Below are 19,514 nucleotides of genomic sequence, written 5' to 3' on the forward strand. Positions count from 1 at the left end.
CACTGTTTGCTGTTGGACCTGAAGCCCTCTCGAGGTTCTGTTCGGTTCCATTTTCCTTTGGGTTAAAATTCAGGCTAGCAACGGTGGCTGCAGCGCTGTTTTATCGATAAACAGTTACCGGAGGATTTTAACCATCTCTGGGCGAGCACCGGGAAACCGTTTACTAAAGCGAAAGTTGTGCTGTCGAGATGAGTGTGGAGGCGTACGGGCCGAGCTCCCAGACCCTCACCTTCCTGGACACCGAGGAAACGGAGCTGCTCGGAGCGGACACCCAGGGCTCCGAGTACGAATTCACCGACTTTACCCTGCCGAGCCAGACGCAGACCCAAGGCCAGACCCAGAGCCAGTTGGACGGCCAGGTCTGTGTAGCTCTGAGCCTCCCTCAACCTCAACACAGGAAGCAGCCTGTGGAGCGCGGTTAGCGCTAGTTTAGCTAGCTAGCTGATATTCAGCTCCCGTATATCGGCGCTAGCCAGCTAATGTTAGCCAACTGTAAACGTTTAGCTGAATGACATTAGCGGTAACGTTATATTCCTAGCCAGTCAGCTCGCTAGCTAAATGCTAAAGCTAGCTAGCTAACTTGGCATGTTTGTTTATGATCAACACAGTGTTAAGCTAACCCGATGTCCTGTATAACTATAACGACAAAGATGCCACGATGCCATCTTTGACAATCGTACATTGATTGACAGTACATCCGACTATTGGCACGCTGTGTTGGCCTCACCTGTGTCAGTTGCTAGCTGCTGTGTGTTGCGGTGCAGGTGAACGGTCCTGATGAGGGGCTTCATAACGGAGGGGTGGACGAGTCTGTGGCCAAGACCAGCCAGCTGCTGGCCGAGCTCAACTTCGAGGAGGATGAAGAAGACACTTACTACACCAAAGACCTGCCGCTGCATGCCTGCAGGTACACAGGCCGAGCTGCACTTCACTTTGGCTTAGCAACCTGAACTCGTAATCACATGTGGTCATAAGGCAGTGGACGGCCACACTGATCCGAAAATGGACAGAATTCAAGACCCCCCCCCCCCAGTGTATAAAATCCCCCACGTGAATCATATAAGGAGGGAATTCCCCCTAAATTTGCCAAATGAATTTTAGGCCCGAAACATTTAGTTATATTTAAAATATGAAATACATTATTATCATGTTCTGAATTTATTCTTTTTTTAAACCAATTATTTTGTAATGCAAAAGAACCAATAAGAGTATCGATAAAGAACCGAACCAATAAGGAGTATAAGTGAGGGATGCAAACAAGCTTCGCTGCACAACCTGGACAGTGGACACCAGTCCAAAAAGTTCAGTAAAATAAAAAACAATCACGCCAGCACCCATGCATATGCCAGCGCGGAACTGACAGCTGTCTTTGAAAATGAATTGAAATGAACGGGGACGTACAGATACCACGGATCAGTGTGGCTGCAGCCTAACACTTATTAAAGAGATTACTACTGGTCATGGAGACAATATTAGTGTATTTTTCAAATGGTATAAGTATTGTATTTTTGTAAATGGCTAGTCCACTGTCGATACTATGTTTTGTACAGTTTGAGCATCTGTTCGCCTTGAACTCTGGTTCATATGATTCTCTCTTGTACCGAGCTACACAGGTCTGGAAATGTATGAAAAAACAATTTGGTAATTTCCAGGTCTTTGTAGGTTTGGAAACTTGCACAAAAAGTTTGGAGAGCTTTGGCAAAATATTGTTGTACTGTCCAGATATACATATGACAACATTTTCCGTGGTTTTAAGCTCCGGTCATCTCACAGATCCATTTCTAATATGTATGGGGTCATATATGGCAGTTATGAAGCGACAAGATGAAGACGGAGTAGCTCATATTGAACACCAAAATCATTAAGTCATTACTAGTTTCCATTCTTCAATTCTCCATGCATCCAGGACATCAAGCAGCACTTATCACAATATAATTGGTTCATCTCGTTGTCCTCACCAACTTGGCATAGTGAGCAGTGTTAACCATTTCTAAAAAAAAAATAGATTTTATTTAAATAACGCGCTGCTTGGTGGATCAGCTTCATCTTTATGCTGCTGAAATTACTAGGAGGTCCTAAAGATGAGTAAAATGTCTGGACTGTCTGTGTGTATATATCGATATTTACTCTGTAATTCTGTAACTCATCAGTTTGACTGTCCACCATGTGTCTCTATAGATATACAGTAGTATTTTTGACTCTTGGGGTGAGTCAGATTAATCTCAAAGTGCCTTGTGTTCTTTCACAGCTACTGTGGTATCCACGACCCGGCCTGTGTGGTGTACTGCAACACCAGCAAGAAGTGGTTCTGCAACGGACGAGGCAACACGTCTGGCAGGTGTGCAGCCCAACCTTTTCATGATCTTACTGAGCCTCACATTTCAGTGTCAGGACAGCAAACAAACTTATTCATTTGATTAGTGGATTCCAAATATTGTGTTCCATGTCAAAATAAAATGAAATGGCACGCACGTCACACGACACCCTAAAACACAAAATCAACTATTGGTCATTTTCTTTGCCTTCCTGGGTCCATTTAGCAGTTTGTTCTATTTTTCTTCTTGGTGGATAATCTGGCCAATTGTAAACGATGTGACATCACATCCACATATTTCCAGCAGCTACAATGGAGTTTAATAGGAGAGATTGTGATATTTCCACCCTGATGTGATCAGTGTTTGATTAACCGCTGCTCTCTGACTTCCAGCCACATTGTGAACCACTTGGTGAGAGCCAAATGCAAAGAGGTGACCCTGCATAAAGACGGGCCGCTGGGCGAGACGGTGCTGGAGTGCTACAACTGCGGCTGCCGCAATGTCTTCCTGCTGGGCTTCATCCCTGCCAAGGCCGACTCTGTGGTGGTGCTGCTGTGCAGGTACGGAGGAGGGGGGAGGGTGGTGCTGCTGTGCAGGTACAGAGGAGGGGGGGAGGAGGGTGGTGCTGCTGTGCAGGTACAGAGCGGGGGGGGGGTGGTGCTGCTGTTGTGCAGGTACAGAGGAGGGGGCAGGGTGGTGCTGCTGTGCAGGTACAGAGGAGGGGGGGGGGGAGGTTGGTGCTGCTGTGCAGGTACAGAGGAGGGGGGGAGGGTGGTGCTGCTGTGCAGGTACGGAGGAGGGGGGGAGGGTGGTGCTGCTGTGCAGGTACAGAGGAGGGGGGAGGGTGGTGCTGCTGTGCAGGTACGGAGGAGGGGGGAGGGTGGTGCTGCTGTGCAGGTACAGAGGAGGGGGGAGGGTGGTGCTGCTGTGCAGGTACAGAGGAGGGGGGGAGGGTGGTGCTGCTGTGCAGGTACGGAGGAGGGGGGAGGGTGGTGCTGCTGTGCAGGTACAGAGGAGGGGGGGAGGGTGGTGCTGCTGTGCAGGTACAGAGGAGGGCGGGAGGGTGGTGCTGCTGTGCAGGTACAGAGGAGGGGGGGGGTGGTGCTGCTGTGCAGGTACAGAGGAGGGGGGGAGGGTGGTGCTGCTGTGCAGGTACAGAGGAGGGGGGGGGGGGTGCTGCTGTGCAGGTACAGAGGAGGGGGGGGGGGGTGGTGCTGCTGTGCAGGTACAGAGGAGGGGGGGGGGGTGGTGCTGCTGTGCAGGTACAGAGGAGGGGGGAGGGGGTCGCACATCGTCCTGTAACCCCATCCCGTGTCCCGTCAAAGTCCTGCCCTTGAGGGAGACGCTGATCCCCCACCTGCTCAGTTACTTGCTTACTTCGTCATTTGTTGATTTGTATGGGAACAGCACAGCGTGACGTACTGTATGTTGATATGTCACATCAGGTGATTGTCGGGGTATTACAGTGTTATTAAACTCGCACTTAGCGTTTCATATAGTGTTTGTTGTGTATTGTGCCCCAGGTTCAGTGTTTCCCATACATAGGCTTTTTTGTGTGGCAGTGCCACAATATCAGCAAATCAAAAGTTGGTCAGATGAATGGAAAGCGATCTTTAGCGCTGCACATGATGTTATGTTCAGTCACAGCAGAGACTGATCGTGCTAATCTTGCTTGTAAACTCACCACGCACAGTCGCACACCTTCCCTGTCCGTTTCTAACCCACGAAAAACAAACGTGAAACTTAAACTTCCACAATTTCTAGTGAAGACAGGATGTGTTGCTGCCCTCCTTCCCCACATATTAGATAATTTCTCCTTTTGATCTAAGCACTCCAGCGCTCTCTACTGCAGACCTCCTGTTTCTATATTTGTGGTCAAGTTCTTAAAGCCTTACATGGTTCTGAATCTGCGTCAAAGCCAGCGGCGAGGGGTGCGCCGTGGCTTGTGAGCCTGTCAGCGCAGGGGACGTGCAGCTCCTCAAAAATGTGACTAGGTGGCGCCGCCGTGACATGACATGAACAGCACGAGATTGTTGTGAGAGGGGAGGACGACAGCAATGTTTTTTTTTAACAACTTTATAAGCAATCGTTCACATACAGGACAATACAATACCAAACAGTTAGTACAGGGAGTGCCGCTCAGGGAAAGGCCATTTCCTCATTTTACAATACAAACAATGCTTGTTCCTCATCTAGTAAATCCTTCTGCATAGCATGAAACCTCAACTTCTCCGACATGATTGCACGTTATTGGTAAACAACACGATTGCGTCATACTCGCTGTCGACGGCGGCAAGGCTCCAAGTCGAGGCTGGCGCAGAAGTATGTTTTCCGCTTGAGCTATTTAGAGTTCCTAGTTATGTGCATGGAAAACTGCCATTTGGTTTCTATTTGCTTAAAATCACCTGGGTTCAGGAGTGCTTAGTTGCTATCAAGTAACTGTGTTTACTGTTTACCAGCACCTTGCAATACAGGTGTTTTTAATGATGGCAGGCTCACTACGCTAATCGCCCTGTGATATGTGAAATGATGGCATCAGATCAGGATGATATCCTTTGGCAAATGACAGTGTTGTGAACTCTTACTTAGCTTTTCATGTAGTGTTTGTCTCTTCTTGTGGTGCGCACTGCCACAATATCAGCACGGGCCACCACCAAATCACACGTTTCTGTCACTGTAGGTAAGGACACGTAAGGTTGTGAAATATCCAGTTTGCCAGAAGTCAACTGTTAACCTGCTAAAAACACTACATGCCAGTTGAACAACTGACTTTCCCTCTGGGAGACACAAAGTCCCCTCGTCCTGTGTGTGTGTGTGTGTGTGTGTGACCTCTGTGTCTCTGCCCTGTCTGTCCCCCTGCAGGCAGCCCTGTGCCAGCCAGAGCAGCCTGAAGGACATCAACTGGGACAGCTCGCAGTGGCAGCCGCTCATCCAGGACCGCTGCTTCCTGTCCTGGCTGGTGAAGATCCCGTCGGAGCAGGAGCAGCTGCGGGCGCGCCAGATCACCGCCCAGCAGATCAACAAGCTGGAGGAGCTGTGGAAGGTAGGCAGCGAGCAGCAAGGAGGTCTGAGCAGGTCACCACAGTGTGGCGCTGAATGAGGTGGTGGAAAAGAACATGCATCAATAAATTGTGGTAGAATAAAGAATACCAGAGTCTGGACTCTGGACTCTTTGGAAAACAAATTTGATCATTTCCCAAAGTTTCCGAATGGCACGAAAAAGCAGAAGAATTACCTACACATATTTGTCAGACTGGATACATAGTAAAAGTATTTGTCAGACTGGATACATAGTAAAAGTATTTGTCAGACTGGATACATAGTAAAAGTATATACCGCGGTATGCCTTACTGTAGAGAATATTGAGGAAGCAGTGCTGTAAGCAGAGTAGCCCCCAGCCTTAACCTTTAACCCCGCTGTGACCCGGCTCCCTCCAGGACAACCCCGGCGCCACCCTGGAGGACCTGGAGAAGCCCGGCGTGGACGAGGAGCCGCAGCACGTGCTGCTTCGCTATGAGGACGCCTACCAGTACCAGAACATCTTCGGCCCGCTGGTCAAACTGGAGGCCGACTACGACAAGAAGCTCAAAGAGTCCCAGGTAGCACCCTGTGCCGTGTCCTCTTTGCCATATTACCTGAATCACAAGTGTCCATGGTTGTTTATGTTGTGGGTGTGTGGGTTTCAAGAGCAGTGTGTGTGGGTTTCAAGAGCAGTGTGTGGGTTTCCACAGCAGTGTTGTGCTTCAAACCTGCTCAGAACCAATTCCTGGGCTGAATTGGTGAAAAGTACTTTTTGGAGATAGGCGGTTTTCATTCAACGGTGACAAAATGGAATGACATTTTTCAACATTGAAAACAAATGTCAGTGTAGTTATTTTGGCGGGAAAAACTAAACCGCACTAATTTCTAGTGAAGACAGGTTGTTTTGCCCCCTCCCCCCACACACACTCATTATTACTCACTTCTCCTTTTGCTCGAATCATTCCAGCACTCTACTGCAGACTTCCTGTCTGTATATTTGTGGTGGAGTTCTTAGTTATTTAGAGTTCTTAGTTGTGTGCATGGAAGCCTGCAGTTTGGTTTCCACTTCAAATCAGGAGTGATTACACTCAATAAACTGTCTACTAGCTCCTTGTAATACAGATGTTTTTGTGAACTTTTTAATTTGTATATGTGAAATAGAGTCAGAATCTCCTTTTCATATTGATAAATACTGTCCAGAAAATCCTCTCTGTCCTAGGGCTTCAGGAATATTGTCAGGGGGCTGTTGGTATTGTTGTTGTAAGTCTCTCTGGAGCTAAAAGCATAAAATGTCAACTGATTTTGTATGTCCTCTTGTCGACTGCAGACCCAGGACAATATAACTGACTTTGTATTTCCTCTTGTTGTCTGCAGACCCAGGACAATATAACTGATGTTGTATTTCCTCTTGTCGTCTGCAGACCCAGGACAATATAACTGATGTTGTATTTCCTCTTGTTGTCTGCAGACCCAGGACAATATAACTGATGTTGTATTTCCTCTTGTTGTCTGCAGACCCAGGACAATATAACTGATGTTGTATTTCCTCTTGTCGTCTGCAGACCCAGGACAATATAACTGATGTTGTATTTCCTCTTGTCGTCTGCAGACCCAGGACAATATAACTGATGTTGTATTTCCTCTTGTCGTCTGCAGACCCAGGACAATATAACTAACTTTGTATTTCCTCTTGTCGTCTGCAGACCCAGGACAATATAACTAACTTTGTATTTCCTCTTATCGTCTGCAGACCCAGGACAATATAACTGACTTTGTATTTCCTCTTGTCGTCTGCAGACCCAGGACAATATAACTAACTTTGTATTTCCTCTTGTCGTCTGCAGACCCAGGACAATATAACTGATGTTGTATTTCCTCTTGTCGTCTGCAGACCCAGGACAATATAACTGATGTTGTATTTCCTCTTGTTGTCTGCAGACCCAGGACAATATAACTAACTTTGTATTTCCTCTTGTCGACTGCAGACCCAGGACAATATAACTAACTTTGTATTTCCTCTTGTCGTCTGCAGACCCAGGACAATATAACTGATGTTGTATTTCCTCTTGTCGTCTGCAGACCCAGGACAATATAACTGAAGTTGTATTTCCTCTTGTTGTCTGCAGACCCAGGACAATATAACTGATGTTGTATTTCCTCTTGTTGTCTGCAGACCCAGGACAATATAACTGATGTTGTATTTCCTCTTGTTGTCTGCAGACCCAGGACAATATAACTGATGTTGTATTTCCTCTTGTTGTCTGCAGACCCAGGACAATATAACTAACTTTGTATTTCCTCTTGTCGACTGCAGACCCAGGACAATATAACTAACTTTGTATGTCCTCTTGTCGTCTGCAGACCCAGGACAATATAACTAACTTTGTATTTCCTCTTGTCGACTGCAGACCCAGGACAATATAACTAACTTTGTATGTCCTCTTGTCGTCTGCAGACCCAGGACAATATAACTAACTTTGTATTTCCTCTTGTCGACTGCAGACCCAGGACAATATAACTAACTTTGTATTTCCTCTTGTCGACTGCAGACCCAGGACAATATAACTAACTTTGTATTTCCTCTTGTCGTCTGCAGACCCAGGACAATATAACTAACTTTGTATTTCCTCTTGTCGTCTGCAGACCCAGGACAATATAACGGTCAGGTGGGACCTGGGGCTGAATAAAAAGCGGATTGCTTATTTCACACTGCCCAAGACGGACTCAGGTGGTAATTCTCTCAGCTTCACTTCCTTCCTCTTCATCATCCCAGTGGTTCTGTGGTGCATATAGAGCCCCCGAGCCCCCCACCCCCCAGCATCGCACGCAGCCCCCCCCACCTGCATCTCGGTGCCGTGGTGTGCTTGTTTTTTGCTTAGATTTTTTTTGCGGGGTTTCGTGCTGTTTTTGTGTGCGTACGGTATTGTATGATTGTATTGTATGATTTGGCTCATTCCCGAAAACCCATCATTCCTAATTTACCCGTGGGACGTTTTCAGCACAGTTTGTTGTTGTTGTTGCTTACTTGTGTTCTTTGACCCGTCCCCAGATATGCGGCTGATGCAAGGCGATGAGATCTGCCTGCGCTACAAGGGAGACCTGGCCCCGCTGTGGAAAGGCATCGGCCACGTCATCAAAGTCCCCGACAGTATCCTTTCACTCTTATTTAGTCACATGTCTCCTGTGGCTTCCAAGCTGGCTGTCTGCATTCATATGTCCAAAATGACACAAGGGGGACAGTTTGATCAGCTCCTCTGCTTTGGTCAAACAACTGTTCACAGTTCACACTGTGAGCAACTTGGTTGACTGACACATTTCTTAAAATGTTAGAATTACCCCACCATTATTTATTCCCTTTTATTTTCTAAACCTCTATCTAGGGAACATTTACACCTTCACAGTAGGGTTGTCAAAATTTGAATATTCCTTCTAAAAATACATATTTTTTCGATTATATTCGAATATCTATATTATTAATATTATGTCTGTAACAGTGTATTTAATGGTGCTAAACTCATAGATTTCCCCCGCAAAAAAATAGACGATATTTAGACCGTTATCCTGCTAGCTTCATCAATGGATTCGTTAGATCGTCTAGTTTAATCTGATAACAGAATCTTCACTGTAGGTGAAAAACTCAGCTCACTACAGCCTTCAGACGATAGTGAAGTCGGGCGACGAGGAATACTGCTTTGCCTTGCTGCAGTCTGGTCTGTCCCTATTCAGCACCCGTAGCTCCACATAAACAGCAGCTGTGTGGTGGCTAACTAGCTTAGCTACGTAGCTTGCAAACAACTTTTATCTCAGATTGCACAATGTTGCCATCTACTGACCAAAATCCAAATTTCATTCATTTTTATATTCGAATATATATTCGAATATAGAATATTCTTTGACAGCCCTACTTCACAGCAGATAAAAGCCCAGTACAGTCTGCTGTTTTGACTGTAAGCAGGAAGTGCTGGTGCTGGTGCTGGTGCTGGTGCTGGTGCTCTGCTTCCACTTCTTTCCTTAACGGCCTGTTTCAAGACTACGGAGATGAGATTGCCATCGAGCTGCGGAGCAGTGTCGGAGCGCCGGTGGAGATTCCCCACAACTTCCAGGTGGATTTCGTGTGGAAATCCACTTCATTTGACAGGTAGACGCAAACTTTACACCTGTACATTCCTGCCATTATGAGCGCATTTAATTTGAGGGCTCTGAAGTCTCCATATTACAGTGTGATGTTTTTGGCCTATTTTCCCTCGGTGGACCCTTGGGCCCATAAGTTCAGTGTCCGAACTTATGGTGCAATGAGTTTTTACAGCAGCCCAAGTTTTAGAAAGCATTTCAAGGTACAATCCTGGGGCTTTAACTTTGAAAGTCTCTAAAGTGAAAGTAAAAGTGCTTGAGTATGCACTGCAGTCAGGGTCATCCTGAACTCAGTTATATCAGTCAGTGTCAGGACTTCCTTGGCCTTGGGCCTTTTGGGATTGGCTAAAACCTTTTTTGGGTGGCACCACAAATTCCTCTATGCAGGAAGAAGCCTGAAGTTGTGCCAAAGCATCTCGTTAGCATTCCTTATTGAAAGCACTGGTTAGCGTGCGTGCGTCTTAGCAGTACTAATATCTGTTTCATCCTTTCCGTAACGCCCCCCTCACCTGTGTGCGCGCAGGATGCAGAGCGCCCTGAAGACATTTGCGGTGGACGAGACCTCGGTCTCCGGCTACATCTACCACAAGCTGCTGGGTCACGAGGTGGAGGACGTCATCATCAAGTGTCAGCTGCCCAAACGCTTCACCGCCCAGGGTCTGCCCGACCTCAACCACTCCCAGGTCTCACTTTCATCCAGTTCACCACATTCCTGCTGCTGATTTCTGCATAACAAGGGGGGAGATTTCAAAGGCAGAAGTAGCTCTCTGTTTTGGCTTTTCATGTTCGGTTTGGACTTAAAGGGATAGGCCAACTTTTTGGGAGATTTGTATGTATGGGCCTATTTGCCATATGGCCCATACATAAACAAGATCAACACTGCCTTTGTCGTCACTCTCCGCACAGTATGCTGTGAGCTACAGCCGTTCAGTTACCGGTAGTTAGATTAGCAAATGAATTGGAGTAAACGGTACAGCCGTTCAAGTCACCGAAAACATATTCTAACAGCGCCAATAAAACTATGTATATGTTGTCACTCGTGTACTCACCATGAGATGAAATATGAATACAAAATGCAGAGAAACTGTCTTTTTTTAAGGTAAATAGATAGCCGGAACTACTTTCCAAACATGGCCGCCAGGCGCAGTGATTTCACAGAGCGCCTCTGTGACTGGTAATCAACTTTGCTATAGCACTTTATAAACCACTGTTACAAAGTGCAATTAAGATATAAAACATAATCCACTAAGAGAGTGCATAGAAACTGAGCAACAGAAAATGGGAGTAGAATAAAAATGAAACTAGACATGAAGTAAAATAAAAATAAGGAAGGAGACAGACAGGATTACAAAGGGGATAAAATACATTAGGCTGCTAGGTTTCCAAAGCAGAACTGAAGCAGATTCCATGTTGAATATCCGGTGGCGTTTGTCTCTGACTCAGCTTTTCACACGCCTCTTTGCTCCTGTGTGTCTGCAGGTGTATGCGGTGAAGACGGTGCTGCAGCGGCCTCTCAGTCTGATCCAGGGTCCGCCCGGCACCGGCAAGACTGTCACCTCTGCCACTGTCGTCTACCACTTGGCCCGCCAGGGCAACGGGTGCGACATCACACACACACACACACACACACACACACACACTACATTTCTTCAACTCCCAGCTCACCAACTTTGCAAAACAACCACTAATAACTCTGTGTAGATGTGTCCAGGCACAAGTAGTAAGATGTCCCATTGAAGAGCTGCGCACAAAAAGCTCATGCAAAAACTAAAGGACGACTAGGTACCACAGTATCTCAAAAAAGGGACAAAAAGCAGATGTACATTATACTCACCAGTGGAATGAACAGATTAGACAAATCGAGCATGTGACCTTTCGTGACATAATTTCCCCCTGAAGTACCATAGACATTTAGATAAGTCCTTATATAACGAGTTTTAAGGCTCGAACCAAGCCGACCCCTGACCTACTGAATCGTGAGTGACCGTAAAACATTAATCAAACGTTTAAGCAAGAACAAAAAATAACATCGGGAAAACAAATCGACCACGTGCCTGTTGAGCTCTATACACAGTGTCCTACTGTGTTTTCCACCTGCCCAGCAGGTGGCACTGTTTCAGTTTAACCAATTTAGAGTCCAAGAAAATGTATTGGTCTTAGAATGAATACATTGTGACTGTGCTTCATGTTGGAATATATGTCTGGATGCACCAAGTTTATTCTAAAAGTTGAATTTCTGTAATTTGATTGTTTTATGCTACTGTTGTGTTCAACCTTTTTTTATTTCTTATTCTTTAAAGGACGGCTTTCCCATGGGGAATATGAATATATATTAAATCTCACGCCCCTAAGGTTTTCGAATCCGTTGAAATTTTTGAAATTGGTTGTTCACAGCCTGAGCAGATATATAGCTGGAGAGCTATCAGCCCGCACACTCACCGGATAATTTAAAGTCTTAAGGTGCACGGCACAAGAGTTTCTTGAAGCAATAGAGAAGGAGCCAGCACTCAGAGAATCCTTTTGAGGGTTTTTATTCCTGTTGCACCACAACGTACGCGTTTCAGCGTTAGCCTTCGTCAGCGTTGTGCTGTGTCAGGCGGAAAAGGGCGTATAAATACAGCCAGACAGGAAGTACAAACAATTAGTGTAGAAAAAAAGGGTATAATATATATATATATATATGTACATTTGAAAAGTGCATTATGCATCGATGAGATATACTAGAATGTAACCCAGCATAGTACACAAGCATTAATACGAGTACAAAGATAGAAAAAATGTATATACGGTATATATAATTCGTATTAGAAACATACCACAGCCTCGAGAAAACGACCTGTTGTCTTCAAAGTAACAGCAGGAGAGAAATAAAAAGGACTGGACTTTATATAAAATTAAAATAATAAAACAGTCAAAGAAACCATTTTGTTGTCTTCAAAGTGACAAGGCAGACTGACGCCTATGTAGGCTATAAATTTAAGAAAGTACAAATGACACTACAAATACAAACCAGAATACCAAAAAAGAAATGCTTTTACAGGAAACAGCCCAACAGTAACTCTTCATTCAATCCTTTTGGGTGTTCTGACTGGAGTGTGTGGATCCAAAACGCCTCTCTTTGTAATAAGGCTCGGTCCCTATCACCACCTCTTTTTAAAGGGTTAACAACCTCTATTCCCTGAAACCTGAGAGAACACACATCATGGCCCATAGAATTAAAATGTCTAGCCACAGACGACTTCTCATCACGGTTTCTAATGCTACACTTGTGTTCACAAATACGAGTTTTGAGTTCCCTTTGAGTCTTACCCACATAAATATTGGAACATGGACACTTAAGCAAATAAACCACAAATTTAGTTTTACAAGAGATTCTATTATTAATGTGGTATTTTTTACCAGAATGGGGGTGGGCAAAAAATTCCCCTCTGATCATAGCATTACATTGGATACAATTTCCACAAGGAAAATTACCAGTTGGTAAGTGTGATAAAAAATGTGTGGGGTATGTGTAGCAATCTGCTTTTACCAGAGCATCTCTCAGGTTCCTCGCACGTTTCTGTGCAAAAATGGGGGGCTGCTCGAACACGTGGCCCACCAAGGGGTCACTGTGTAGGATGTGCCAATGTTTGAGAATGGTTTTCTTAATGTCTAATGAAGCAGGAGAAAAGGTAGTAGCACAAACAATATTGGACTTCCTTACAGAGGGGGCTTTTGGTGTTAGCAGGTCCTGTCTGTTAAGGCCCCTAACCCTCTGCAAGCTCTTACTGAGAGTTTGGTTATCATATCCTTTAAGTATGAACCGTTCACAAAGTTCAGAGGCTTGTTCCTCAAAAGTGTTATCAGTGCTGCAAATTCTCCTCGTTCTCAGAAGCTGGCTGAAAGGCAAACCTTTCTTGAGACTAGGGGGATGAAAGCTGGAGAAGTCCAGGAAGCTGTTCCTGTCAGTTTGTTTTCTATATACCTTGGTCATAAGATGTTCCGATTTAGTCACCAAAACATCTAAAAATGAAATTGATTCTAAACTGTGATCTAAAGTAAATGAAATAGAGGATAGTCTGGAGTTAATGTATACCTTGAATTCTTCCAGTTCATTGAGAGACCCCGTGAAGATGAAAAAAATGTCATCAATGAATCTCAACCAGCAATGTAACAATTCTGAGAAAGGATTATTGTGATACACGAAATCTTCTTCAAACTTCCCCATAAATAGATTAGCATAATTGGGCGAACAAGGACTTCCCATACTCACACCTTGGCATTGAAGATAGAAAGCATTTTCAAACTTAAAATAATTGGTATTCAACACAAGCTTAGAAAGGTCCACCAGAAAATCACTAGGGGGTGTCAGAGCTGATCTTTTCTCTAAAAAATATGATAAGGCCACCAAACCCTCCTCATGGGGTACATTGGTGTATAGACTGTTGACATCCATCGTACACAACAAGCTATTCTCTCCAATACGTTGTAAAGAGTTTAATTTATTCAAAAAATCAGTTGTATCTTTAAGGTAAGATGGAAGTTGTGTCACACTATGTTTTATGTGGCAATCAATGTATTGAGAAATGGGCTCTGTGATTGACCCACAGCCAGCAACAATAGGCCTTCCTGGTATAGGCTCTATACAACTCTTGTGTATTTTAGGAAGTGTATAAAACACTGGACGTACAGGATGTTTCTGTATCAAAAATTTATATTCATCCTGACTGATCAAAGAATTGCTCAAAGCATTACTCAAAAAATTGTCAACCTTCTGCATAAATTTAATTGTGGGGTCTCCTATTAAAGGAGTGTAAAACTGAGTCATACCAAGTTGTCGCAAAACTTCTGTTCTATATGCTTCTTTATTCTGTATTACAATAGCACCCCCTTTATCAGCATTCTTGATGACAATGGAAGAATCATTAGACAGAGACAGTAGGGCTTTTCTTTCATCAAGTTCAATGTTGGAGTAAAGTTTCTTCTTATAGTACTGACGTACCTTCTGCACAGTGTCTTGTTCGACCAGCCTGCAAAAGGTGGCCACAGAGTAGTTCAACATAGGAGGTACAAATGTACTTTTGGCCCTCAGTCTTGTGGACCCAGAGGTAGAGTCGGGTCCCTGACTCGGAGTCTGTGGGGGGTGAGGCTGTGTAGGAGGGGGGCCCTTGTCAAAGAAAGCACGAAGTTTAACATTTCTTAAGAATTTGAACATTTCGACTCTAGTCTTAAATGAATCAGCTTTGGTAGAAGGAACAAAAGAAAGACCTTTAGATGAAATGGATGTCTCCTGCGTTGTCAGGTGTCTGTTGGAAACGTTGACCACGTTCTGCCCCTCTGGCTGCGGCCTCCTCTCCCTCTGTAAGCGCGACCGGTGTCGCTGGCCTCCCCTCCGGGTGGGTCGCCTCTTGTTGCCCATCTGGTGAGATATCGGCGCTGCTGCGTCGGTGGGCCTAAAAAACGGCGCTGTCTGCCCGATGTCCGCTCCTCACTGCCCGACTCCTCCGTGGAAAGACCGCTGGAAGCGGTGTACTCTGCCCGTCTGTAGTGGTGTCGATGATGTGGTCTGAAGCCGTCAGAAGACAACCAGGAATACACCCGCCCGTTCTTATAGTCAAGGGTGTCCCTCCGGTATTTGCTGAGTTTGATGTCAAGTAGTTCCTTCTCGTAGGATGCGATGATAGCTGTGTTCTTGGAAGCTATTTCTTTAAGGGTTTCAGAGTTCATTTTGTCAGACATCTCTTTCTTAAGATTCACAATTTCACGACGGGTCTCGGACAGTTCAGAGTCGGCATGTTTAATGACCAGCAACATGAGGTCTAAAGAACATTTGTTGAGAATTTCACACCATTGCTTACAGAAATCTGCGTTGTTTCTCCCAAGCGCCGGTTCCTTGTTGATTCGTAATCCTCTCGGGATGCGTTTATTCCGCCAGTATTGCGACAGCGTGGAGCCATGGAGACTGAAGCGAGTCTCGCGCTTCAACAATTGTTCAAGGCGCTGGGTGAATGACGCGGCCGTGTCAGTAGACCCGTCCGCAGCTTGGGTGAAGGAAGAAGAACTAGGAAATAAATTTAAAATAGTGTCGGAGTCCGAGTCCGAAAAGGCCAGTGTGGAGGCTCTGGCGTCTGTTAGTGAATCGATAGCTTGGTACGCCGCCATAGCTAGCGACACAGGTGAAGCAGGAAGAGGTGCGTAGCTCAACAAGTGTTCACAGCCTGAGCAATCAACCATCTCTCACATATTTTTTGGCCTCGCCGACGCGTTTTACGTCAGAGGCCAAGTCCGCCTTGCGGAAGTCGAGCACCTATGAACTACAAGTGATGGGGTGTGCCGCCATGGTTCCGCCTCTAGAGGTCCTGAAGAAAAACAAAAGGCAGCCATCTTTTTCCACCGCATAGCCTAGGCTAGCTAATGTTAGCTCCCCATAGCTCCTTGCAAAGAACCATATCTCGGGAACGGAAGCACCTACAGACACGGGACTGGTGGCATTGGAAAGCTCGTCAAATTTTTTTGAAGTTACGAAATCAATGCTGAGCAATGTACTCTTTTTTACATGAAATAGTTACAACATCAGATGCTCATAACTCCTAGGAAAATACATGAAAATGCATGAATTTTTTTTATGAAGACATCTCCCGACATATATACTACCGTTTAAATTTGGTGCAATTTGGAGGCAATTTTTTTTATTATTATTCTTGTTCTACTAATGTTTTTATGTCGAAGCCTTCTTCTTCTTCTTCTTTGAGTTTTATGGCGGTTGGCAAGCATATGTGCATTACCGCCACCTACTGGAGTTTGATATCAGCCAAATGACTGAGGGGTGGGCGTGGAATCGAAGGCCACGCGAGCCCAGTGCATTGTGGGAACTGTAGGATTTCGACTCCCCGCACCCGCCCCTCCCCCCCACCAGCCCCCCCACCCCCCACACACACACACACAGAGTGGATTTTGGTTGATTGCTCAGGCTCTGAACAACCAATTTAAAAAATTTCAACGGATTCAAATTCCTTAGGGCCGTGAGATTTAATATATCTTCATATTCCCCACGGGAAAGCCTTCCTTTAACTTTGCAATCTTGTGCTTTTGAAAAAATGCTCTAAAGGTAAAATTCATTCGTGTGGTAGTATTTTCCATAATCCCAATACACTGTTGCTGTACTGACCCTCTCTCTGTGTGTGTGTGTGTGTGTGTGTGTGTGTGTGTGTGTGTGTGTGTGTGTGTAGCCCGGTGCTGGTGTGTGCTCCCAGTAACATCGCTGTGGACCAGCTGACGGAGAAGATCCACCAGACGGGTCTGAAGGTGGTGCGGCTGTGTGCTAAGAGCCGCGAGGCCATCGACTCGCCCGTCTCTTTCCTGGCTCTGCACAACCAGATCAGCAACATGGACAGGTCAGAGGCATGCTGGGAAATGGAGTCCTGACATATTTCCTGTTGCTTAATATATCAATGCAGTTTTCGTAATTTCGTAGTTTTTACTTAGAATTTTCCAGGGAAAAGCTTTTCCATCCTGCCAGATCTGCAGGGCCTGTATGAATGAAAATGTAAAATGTTTTAATATCTGAACTCAAAACCTGTACATTTAAGTGAAGGATTTTAAGCATCTTAAAATTTTATCGTTTTTGGTGCTCTGTTCATTGGGTGAGAAATTGCCTGGCCCTCAGTTGCTAAATTTTCCATTCTAGTCGGCGTTAAAATGTCTTTTGAAAGTCCTAAATTTAGTTGAATGAAACTTGCCGACAGCCTGGTTTTTAAGAGAGAAGAGAGTTTCTCATTCTCTTCTCTGTGCGTTCTGAAACACATTTCTCTAATCTGTCAACTGCCCCGACATGCACTCCAAGCGGAGTCCCTAGATACCAATTTAGCATCATATCTGTTTGTAGTTTCTAAGGTGAATCCATGCTTACCTGCGTGTTGTCTCCTCTCAGCATGCCAGAGCTCCAGAAACTGCAGCAGCTGAAGGACGAGACCGGAGAGCTGTCGTCCGCCGACGAGAAGCGCTACCGGGCTTTAAAACGCACCGCCGAGAGGGAGCTTCTCATGGTGAGGAGACAAACTGCCAAGCTGTTCACTTTACCTTCAAACAGCAGCTCGAGTTAGAAACGGGCAGAAAGTTGATATGAGATGACAGAAGTGCAGTTACAATATTGTTGTTCCTCAAATGATTGAGATGAATACCTGTCACCCCTGCAGAACGCTGATGTGATCTGCTGCACCTGTGTGGGAGCCGGCGACCCTCGTCTGGCCAAGATGCAGTTCCGCTCCATCCTGATCGACGAGAGCACCCAGGCCACCGAGCCCGAGTGCATGGTCCCTGTGGTGCTGGGGGCAAAGCAGGTACACACACACACACACATGGTCCCTGTGGTGCTGGGGGCAAAGCAGGTACACACACACACACACGAGTGCATGGTCCCTGTGGTGCTGGGGGCAAAGCAGGTACACACACACACTCTCTCTAACTACACAACAAGCAACTCATCACAATGGTGTGGGGGGGAGGGGGGGATTGTAAGGATTTCCGCATCTTTTAACTGTTTTAATCAACCCACCATTCTTCCTCTTCCTCCCAGCTCATACTGGTGGGTGACCACTGCCAGCTGGGTCCAGTGGTGATGTGTAAGAAGGCAGCCAAGGCGGGCCTGTCCCAGTCGCTGTTCGAGCGCTTGGTGGTCCTGGGCATCCGGCCCATCCGCCTGCAGGTCCAGTACCGCATGCACCCAGCACTCAGTGCCTTCCCCTCCAACATCTTCTACGAGGGCTCCCTGCAGAACGGTGTCACCGCAGGTTGGTCCGCTTCTTCATAGAGGAGGGGGCGCTTTTATTATAAACCTCCATTTGCTAGTTATTAATCAACCTATCATGTCATTGTTTATTGTACTAGTTTTTGTTAATTGTATATTGTCCTGTCATGTTGGTGGGGGAAGGACAGACAAGCCCATGGTGGTTAACTTCAGTCTTCATATAGTCTATAATTGATGTTATATAAGTGTTTACTACCGTTTGAAGTCTTAGTTATGGTTGGAATTGTTATTTTCCACTATATCACTTGTGTTGAAATGCTCTTTACAAATAAGTCAGTTGTACTGGTAGAGCAGTGAGATGTGGAAGCTGTTGGTCACTGTGGTTACGCAGTTTAGTTTCCCTTCTGTTGACTAAGCCCCTCCCCCTCCACCCTCTTCCTCCAAGCTGACCGCATCAAGAAGGGCTTTGACTTCCAGTGGCCGCAGCCGGACAAGCCCATGTTTTTCTACGTGACTCAAGGCCAGGAGGAGATCGCCAGCTCAGGAACGTCCTACCTCAACAGGTAGGAGCACAGCACACTGCCTCCTCTGGGTGGTCCTACCTCAACAGGTAGGAGCACAGCACACTGCCTCCTCTGGGTGGTCCTACCTCAACAGGTAGGAGCACAGCACACTGCCTCCTCTGGGTGGTGTGTGTGTGTGTGTGTGTGTGTGTGTGTGTGTGTGTGTGTGTGTGTGTGTGTGTGTGTGTGTGTGTGTGTGTGTGTGTGTGTGTGTGTGTGTGTGTGTGTGTGTGTGTGTGTGTGTGTGTAAGTTTAGGCCACGCCTTGGTTGCAGTAGTGGTTTTACACTAGTGCTACAAAGAAATCACACCCAGGTGTTGAAGTAAGCAGTGCAGGTTTACATTGCAACTACATTCACTCCAGTTTCAACTCAGAAGTCTGCTTGGGGATGGGGCCGTGGGAGGGGCCCAAGCTACATTTCATGCTCACCTCAGGTGAGAACGGACAGACGCACACGTCACTTGTAGAAGCGGCTACACTGCACCCTTTAACAAGGGATTTGAAAGCACATTTTCATAAGCAGTGGTGGCACACAGCTAGTGACTAAAGAGTGAGCAGAGGAAACGCTACAGGCTCAGTCAGTCATGTTTTAGTCTACTTAATAGACTCAAACACTACCAAATGTTTGACTGTAATAAATCACAAATAGCAGCAGAATATACTGAAGTTGGTCCATTAGTTCACTCTTTAATGAGCTTTTCCTGGAGCCTGTCTAGTTGGCTGCCACAGTGATTAGTTTCTCTCTGCCTGGACTTGGTA

General features: G+C 45.8%; 1 protein-coding gene across 1 annotated transcript in view; it reads left to right on the plus strand.

Annotated features, from left to right (window-relative positions):
• LOC310786303 (regulator of nonsense transcripts 1-like) overlaps positions 1–19,514 on the plus strand; it is a 25,811-nt gene continuing 6,297 nt past the window's right edge. The window contains exons 1-16 of the mRNA XM_083647485.1: positions 1–359; positions 765–907; positions 2,249–2,338; positions 2,708–2,875; positions 5,178–5,358; positions 5,753–5,914; positions 7,980–8,067; positions 8,386–8,484; positions 9,366–9,474; positions 9,991–10,150; positions 10,947–11,065; positions 16,676–16,840; positions 17,377–17,491; positions 17,642–17,785; positions 18,022–18,235; positions 18,638–18,755. Of these exons, the coding sequence (XP_083503611.1) occupies positions 189–359; positions 765–907; positions 2,249–2,338; positions 2,708–2,875; positions 5,178–5,358; positions 5,753–5,914; positions 7,980–8,067; positions 8,386–8,484; positions 9,366–9,474; positions 9,991–10,150; positions 10,947–11,065; positions 16,676–16,840; positions 17,377–17,491; positions 17,642–17,785; positions 18,022–18,235; positions 18,638–18,755 (2,246 nt within the window). The 5' untranslated portion in view covers positions 1–188. The remainder of the gene's footprint in view (positions 360–764; positions 908–2,248; positions 2,339–2,707; positions 2,876–5,177; positions 5,359–5,752; positions 5,915–7,979; positions 8,068–8,385; positions 8,485–9,365; positions 9,475–9,990; positions 10,151–10,946; positions 11,066–16,675; positions 16,841–17,376; positions 17,492–17,641; positions 17,786–18,021; positions 18,236–18,637; positions 18,756–19,514) is intronic.

This window comes from Poromitra crassiceps (assembly GCF_964638095.1).
Source record: "Poromitra crassiceps genome assembly, chromosome: 12".
In the NCBI taxonomy this organism is placed as follows: Eukaryota; Metazoa; Chordata; class Actinopteri; order Beryciformes; family Melamphaidae; genus Poromitra; species Poromitra crassiceps.